Source organism: Amphiura filiformis, chromosome 4 (genome assembly GCF_039555335.1).
Source record: "Amphiura filiformis chromosome 4, Afil_fr2py, whole genome shotgun sequence".
NCBI classification, from domain to species: domain Eukaryota; kingdom Metazoa; phylum Echinodermata; class Ophiuroidea; order Amphilepidida; family Amphiuridae; genus Amphiura; species Amphiura filiformis.
This window is the reverse complement of record NC_092631.1, coordinates 27,125,200-27,132,893: the sequence shown is the minus strand read 5'-3', so window position 1 is coordinate 27,132,893 and position 7,694 is coordinate 27,125,200. Positions and strand designations below refer to the sequence as shown.

General features: G+C 37.1%; 2 protein-coding genes across 2 annotated transcripts; one reads left to right on the top strand and one right to left on the bottom strand.

The window, feature by feature from the left end:
- Positions 1 to 1,613: 1,613 nt before the first annotated feature.
- LOC140149759 (beta-2 adrenergic receptor-like) lies at positions 1,614 to 2,900 on the bottom strand. Its single transcript, XM_072171811.1, has one exon. It carries the CDS (start codon positions 2,765 to 2,767, stop codon positions 1,730 to 1,732), a length of 1,038 nt encoding a protein of 345 aa, XP_072027912.1. The 5' UTR covers positions 2,768 to 2,900; the 3' UTR covers positions 1,614 to 1,729.
- A 1,116-nt stretch (positions 2,901 to 4,016) lies between these two features.
- On the top strand, positions 4,017 to 6,642 carry LOC140150093 (adenosine receptor A1-like). Its single transcript, XM_072172098.1, is given in 3 exon segments — positions 4,017 to 4,451; positions 5,625 to 6,080; positions 6,082 to 6,642. Coding segments are annotated over 3 exon segments (1,122 nt in total). The 3' UTR covers positions 6,313 to 6,642.
- Positions 6,643 to 7,694: the final 1,052 nt, after the last annotated feature.

Here is a 7,694-nt window from a genome sequence, read left to right as displayed (position 1 = left end):
GGAAACATTCAAACATTACAAACTAGCGCACGAGATCAAATTAACGATGCTTAATCGTATTCTTAATAATATCAATATGCAGGGGAAAGAAGAATTACGCATCGCACACTAGCACAATTAAACATGAATTTACAAATGGAAACATTACATGCATAGGCAGATATACCAGAGTAAAAACTCCGGACATACCTGCCTGTGCGGGGACTCAAACCCCAGACCTCTCGCTTGTCGGGCGAGCGCTCTTACCACTGAGCTACACAGACTGTCCCTGATAAACAGGACTCAAGTCTGGTACTGTTTACCCCGCGCCGCCGCATGACTGCTCATATCCATAAGTACCAGACTTGAGTCCTGTTTATCAGGGACAGTCTGTGGGTTAGAGTTAGCAAGGATCCTGGTACAAGAAAGACAACTATCAAACAACTCACGCATCTCAAATTGAAACACTGTATATTGTAGTCAAAACGGCATTTTCACTGCACTGTTAATTGTTCTATACTTTTGAAGAAGTTCTGTTAAAGTGAGCTCAACAAAGCTTACCCAGCAAACACAAAAATGTTTTTCAAACGTTTTAAAAAAATTATTTTGTGTATTGGTTCAGGTAAAAACGTAATGTCGGCTTATATAAAGGTCATGAAAACGTTGTTTTTTTTGCAAACATTTTTCCCAAATATTTTGTCAACACTTATATAACATTATGTTAAAATATTTGCAGTAGGTTATCACAAAATGTTTTGAAAACTTTTTATACTCTTTATAATACCCTTTATAACCCGACATTTAAACGTTTTCTGATAACCTTTTATATCCTTTTGCGAATGATGTCGAAAACGTTTTGTGTTTGCTAGCTTTTGCTGGGTACTTGCTCTCGATCTTCTACATCGATCTGTTTTCGATCATAAAAATAATGAGCTACATGTAGCTTGAAACCGGGGCTTGCAATTCCCATGTGCAAAGAACTTAATGATAGTCGATCCCGGTCTACCTGTAAATCTCGGATGTCTACTTTAGGCTGACTAGGGTTTGCTCATGTCCCGGCTCATGTATAGAGCTCCCGGGGGGGGGGACACTCCCTATCTGAAATGGCAGGGATGTGCCTCGGCCATGTTAAAAGTAGGGGGCATTCAGGTCAAATGTACAATTACAAAAATATGGGGTCATTCAGTACACAACCCGAATAAAAATGGGGTCATTCGGTATGAAACTTTGAAAAAAGGATGGTCATTGGGGTAACAAAAAGTAAAATGGGAGTCATTGAGTACAGGATTGCCAAAGAGTATCATTAAGTACACATAAATAAGTGCCAAACTGCGTAAAAACAACTTGGCCACCTTGGAAATGTGAAAAATCTCATTATTTCTGGAGGAGAACACAAATACCACCTAAATTTGGGAATTAAAAGGGGGTCATTGGGTATAGCAGGAAATAGAAAAAAGGGGGTCATTGAGTACATGGATTTTTTTTAAAGGGGTACCATAACTTAAAAAAGGGGTCATTGGGTACAAGCCGGTTTGAAAAAGGGGTCATTCGAGGCACATGATGCGTATCCACTATGGAAGTGCCCCCCAGGATAGAGCTGCTTTTATATAAGGTGTGTCCATCTCGATGGTGTGTCGTGTGCCAAAGAGGTCAGCGACTTTCGGCAAAGTGTAATCATATTAATTATGGTCCATTGTAATTCCATTATATAAATCCGTGGGTTCTTTTACAGCAAAAAATCACTGTTCTATCATGATATCGTGTTGTTTCGATTTGTTACATTGCTGTGTTTCTTGGTAATTCCAAAGAGTTTTCGTATACACAACCGAAATTGTTCACTACGCAAGCTATACACGATTGGATTCGCTGCACTATTTAGAGACGTACACATTCTGATGACAGATAAAACTTTCAGTCCTACTTGATATGAAGGGTTGTAAATTTCAAAAAGTACCACACCGCAAAAGGGTACCCAACCAAAGATACACAGACCCAATAGAATGACCAGTGTTTTGATGGTTCTAAGTTCTCGTGTTATCCAATTTCGCGAAGAACGGCGACTAGTCATGTAGCGCATCTTTTTAGCCTGCTGTTGAGGTATGCGGATACTCCTTTCATGTCCAATCATTTGAATCACCGTACGAAAGATTTGTCCATACATTATGCAGATTAAACACAGTGGTAACAAAATATTGCCAAAAACAAGAAATTGTAGGTAGGCTGGATGAATTATGGTCAGTGAAAAATCGACCCAGCAGGTTTGGTTAAATATTTGCGTTCCATTTGAAATCGTGAGCGGCAATACATATATTGTTAGTGCTGTATATACGAATATAGAAATCACGATCATCATTGCTACTCTTTTAGACATCAAGTCATGATAACGCAGTGGCATTACAATTTTTAGATAACGATCCATGCTGACGGATAGCAAAGTCAAGCAACTTGTGACAGCAGGAAATAACGTAGTGCACCGAAGCAAGAGACATCCAAATTGTGGCATTGGCCAGTGATGATTTAATTTCATAATAATAACCACAGTAACTATAATTCCGAGTGCAAAATCGGCACTAGCCATCCCTAGGATAAAATAATTCGTAGCAGTTCTTAGGCGGCTGAACTTGACAATAAGTATGATTACCAGTCCGTTCCCTCCAAGGATCACAAGTAAAGCTAAACCAGAAATGAAGTAGATGATCGCTGTCGCAAATGAAGAAGGTTCGGAAACATCATCTGGGCTAATGGTAGAATTGGTTGTATTGCCAAGAAGCGACGGAGGTAATGCCATGGTGTTCGGCTGAACTTACCACAAATTGTGATGTTTGGAGGAAAACCGATGCAAGAATGATCGTTTTCATGCTGATCACAATTCACAGAAGATGGACATTTTATCGTACACCCAGCGCAAGCCACTACAAAGTTGCATCAGGAAAGCTGAGAAAGACTTTCCTGGTTGCATAGTACTACACTAGTAGTTCATGAATCATGATTGCTCCAATGCAGTTTACGCTATTATTATACAAGAATGATCAATACACTTGACCCTATCCTTTATACAAATACTGGTTCATAAACATGAATAGAAAGTATTGATTAGGCCTGTCATCAGAGAAGATGGGCATGTATTATTTATAGCCTATTGATAGGGATCGATAGGCCCTAAACTTTTGTACATGCAGAACCGGTTAACTGTGTCCTGCGGACACATATCAGATATGACCAGAGAAGATGTAATACATCTTCTCTGATATGAGCTTAGACTCTTGTATTTTTAAGATATTTAAGATATTTGAAAAAATCAAAAATTGTGGTCAAAGTCATCAAAGAAAAGTGTTAGCACAGTCTTAGATAGCACAGCCTTCGACCCAACGTGATTTATACTTTTCAAATTCCAAAGTTCAATTTGAAACCCCATTTCTTTTCAATTTTGGTCTTTTCCCGCGATATTTTTTATATAAAAAGCCGAATAACGTCGGGTACCATAAACTTTTTTGAATCAATCCATTTAGTGAAGTGGGGACGATTGTCAGAAAGATAGTATTTATTATTATTACTAAAGCATCACGAGGTATTGTCCAGCAAAATAGCTATCATCGTCACATTGGTTTTTTTAATCTTGATTGTAGATGTTTTCTCACACAAATATAACAGTTGTGTGATCTTCAACTTCAAGTGTATTTAGCCAACAATTTTTTTTTATTATATTGCATAAAATAAGCTAAAATCAGAACTCTTACATGTTTATGATACCCAACTTCCTACAGTGATATTATTATATATTACTTACATCATACAGTCAGAGGAGATGAGAAAGATTCTTTCTCATCTTCTCTGGTACAGTATACCAGAGAAGATGTCTATTCTCATCTTCTCTGAGTATACACGGTTAACCGGTTCTGTGTACAAAAGCCTAGTCGAGACCTAATCTCTAGGAAGTTTCTATTCATGTTTACTGGTCAAGTGTATTGACTATTGATCATCTTATTTTAAAAATAATAATAGCGTACGTACAATGTAGGCCTACTAACGTCATGAACATGGTCAATACTGCCAATACATTTGATATAGTGGTTCGGCTGCTATTGGTTTGTGCTGGACTGAAAGATCCAGATCCAGATCCTTGGAGGAAACGGACTGGTTCTCTTACTAGTTATCAAATTCCGTCACCTAAGAACTGCTACAAATTATTTGATCATAGGAATGGCAAGTGCCGATTTTACCATCGGGATCACCCTCATATCAAACATTATACTATCAATTCATATTCTCAGTTGCCAATATCAGCAATTGGATGTCTTTTGCTTCGGTGTACTGTTATATTTCCTTCTGTCATAAGTTGCTTGACTTTACTATCTGTCAGCCTGGATCGTTATCTAAAAATTGTAATGCCACTGCGTTATCATGACTTGATGTCTAAAAGAGTAGCAACGGAAATCGTGATATCTGTATACAGTCAGCCACCTGGACAACCGATTCTTTAGAAATGCTTAGTCGCGCTAAAAGTCGATCGATACATGTTAAAATCAGCACAATTCAGAGATACACCTTTTTGCTATGAAATTAATTTTCTCGGTCAAATAAAAAGCAATAATTTTTTTTCTTCAGTAATGTCAGTTAAAAACTTGGTGCTTGGATATACATTTTTTTTAAAATACTGGTGTTAAAATTAAGCATCAAATTGTGTCTTTTAGTGTGATATTTTTGATTTTTATAGGCCTTGAATTCGCCCGCGAGCTTTTTACGGAATTCATGTTTTAGCGTCTCAAACTAATATAGTTTGCTAAAGAAAGATATTTCCCACCCCTCTAAGGCACGTCGTGTGGGTCTATATGTTATAGTTTTGTCAGAATTTCCGTTTTTTGTTTTACCTTTTTCCCTTCATGCTCCGAAAATGTCTAACTCAGTACTTTTATCTCGAGAGCAACCAGCAGAAATAGTCGATATTTCCTTTGTTGTTTATCCAGGTCAATTTTCCATTGAAAGCAAATTGCCCGACCAGCGATTTGGTAGCCCAAATCCCCAATTGAGTGTTCTGGTTAAACATGATCAGTAGGAGCGCTATAGGCCTGGGAATTTCTTTGCTATATTGAAGTTCTAGCAACACTGTAGCCATGCCGGTATTCCTATTAAACCCAGGGATATCGATCCACAATGCTAGTATTAGCCTTAGATTTCACGCGTTGATTTTGAAAAATGGTCAGCCGGCAGTAAAAATGGTGAAATGAAAACGCAAATTCTGACAAAACTATGATATATCGCTCACGGTGATGTGCGTTAGAAAGTTGGGAAAAATCCTTCATTAGCGAACTATCTTACTTTGAAAAGCTAAAAGGTTGATCAAAAAAAGGCTCGCGGGCAGAGTTTAAGCCTATCAAAATCGAAAATCTTACACTAAATGACTAAATTTCACGCCTAAGTTTAACACTAGAATTTGAAGAAAAAAATACAGTATCAAGCACTACAATTTTTCCTGACATTTACTGAAAAAATGAAAATGATTGCTTTTCATTTGGCCGAGAAAATTAATTTTACATCGAAAAGGTGTAACTAAAAATTTAGCTAATTTCAACACCAAATTCGATCGTTTGTATTGCCTCATTAAATGACTGAGTGAGCCTTGCATAACAAAAGAATCGGTTGTCCAGGATGCTAACTGTATACAGTATACCTATAATGCAGCACTAACGATATATGGATTACCACTTATTAATATTGTAAATCAAACGCACGAAGATTTAATCTGTGGAAGATTTGCTACAGTTTTCAATCCATTCTACCTACAATTCCTTATCTTTGGCAATATTTTGTTTCCGTTGTGTTTAATCTGCATAATATATGGACACATTTTTCGCGTGGTGATTCAAAAGATACGAAAGGAAAGAAGGATCGTACCTCAACAGCAGCCCAGAGAGGGGCGCAACAATCTTGGTAATTTGCGACATATCTGGTTCAAGAGAGAACGTAGATCCATCAAAACACTGGTCATTCTATTGGGTCTGTGTATCTTTGGTTGGGTACCCATTTGCGGTGTGATACTTATGGAAATTTACAACCCTTCATATGAAGTAGGACAAGATGTACGAAATGTCGTCAGATCATTTTACATTTATAAATAGTGCAGCTAACCCCATTGTGTACAGCTTGCGTGGTGAACAGTTTCGTGTGTATGCTCGGAAATTCTTTGGGATTCATAAGGGGAAAAAAATGAAACTAATTGAAACAACACGGAATGATGCTACTGGTTATCCGCCACACCACCACATTGGGTTCGTATATTTTAATGCACTCGGTGTTTCTACCGTCCCGGCTCAAACCAGGCTCAAACGATTTTAGAAGTTTTTCTCACAAGCCCCGCCTACTTTTCCTGCCTTCTCGGCGACCCGGAAGTAATGTTTTCCATTGGTTTGTGTGGTGCAAAATGAGGAAATACGTGACCTGATAAATACCTGACTACTAGCCACAAACCCATACCAAGGAAGATAAAATATCAATTTTGCTGCAAGCCCTCAGAGAAAAGTAATATACAAATGTTTAAAATCATGTTTTATTACAACGTATCTAATAGTAATAGGAATTTGCACACAACCATGACAACTGCTAAATTAAGCTGAAATGAAGAAAATATAGACTATAAAGAAGTCTAAAATGAAAATAAATGTTGTTATTACAGTTTGCATATCTGAAGTCAGCTGATAATACATACTAAGCTAGCTGAATATTAAACATGTTTTCATACTTATCAAAAGGCTTATCACACCAAGCCCTAGTATTTCATACTTATAGCAGAAGACATCATTGACCAAACACATTGTAAAATATTATTTCGATCAACAAAAATCTGAAATTTATTCTGTAGAAGTAAATAGGCCTACTAAGGAAAAATAAAATATCGGGATAAAAAAAAGGAGCATGTAGGATTCGAACTGGTGCGGTCAACTTTTCCCGTTTAATTGGTACGCGCTCTACCAATTGAGCTATTTAACGTTACTTGATTTGTTTGGGATAAGTTAGACCATATCAATGTACGAGTTTGACGGTATGCAGACACAATAAAGATTTTAATACTATGTCTCTATATTGTTTACTGGCTTGCATACCGTGCATTTTTCTATTTATGTCAAGTTTTGGAATCTAATTTGTGAAGAACAGGTCTGAATACCGTGGTTCTCTATTCAATAAGCCAATTATTATTGCATTAAACAAGTGGATTAGTTTTAAACACTTTTTATTCGTTTATAATGAATCTATAGTACAAAGGTGCACGTAAAATTACAACACCCCAATAGCTCAGTGGATAAGGAGACTGACAGTTAACGGAAGGGCGTGGGTTCAATTCCCGGCATTTTTTCCATTTTTCCAAGTATAACGCTAACGGTCGACACAATCAGTTTAAAAAGAAATCAATGTAATTTTCTTTCTTTAAATTTTGTCGACCGTGGGGAAGTTAATGAATCAAAATTCCAATTTTATTTTTACAACCCTAAATACATTGCCAACAAATATATTCGGAGTAAACCGATGAAATTATGTCTGTTTAATACGTTTCAGTTAAGTTTTCTATCACGCCGCCACGGACCATACGTACATTGAATAAGTTAATATACATTATAAATCGATTAAATGTTCAGAGAGTTCCTCGTGTTGCAGCGGTAGAGGTTGCGACTTGTGAACTAAAGGTTATAATGATAGCCATGAGTTCGAATCTTCTGTAGCGC

Excerpts from the sequence above, each read along its gene's own strand:
- LOC140149759 (XM_072171811.1), bottom strand. The coding sequence starts at position 2,767 with ATGGCATTACCTCCGTCGCTTCTTGGCAATACAACCAATTCTACCATT.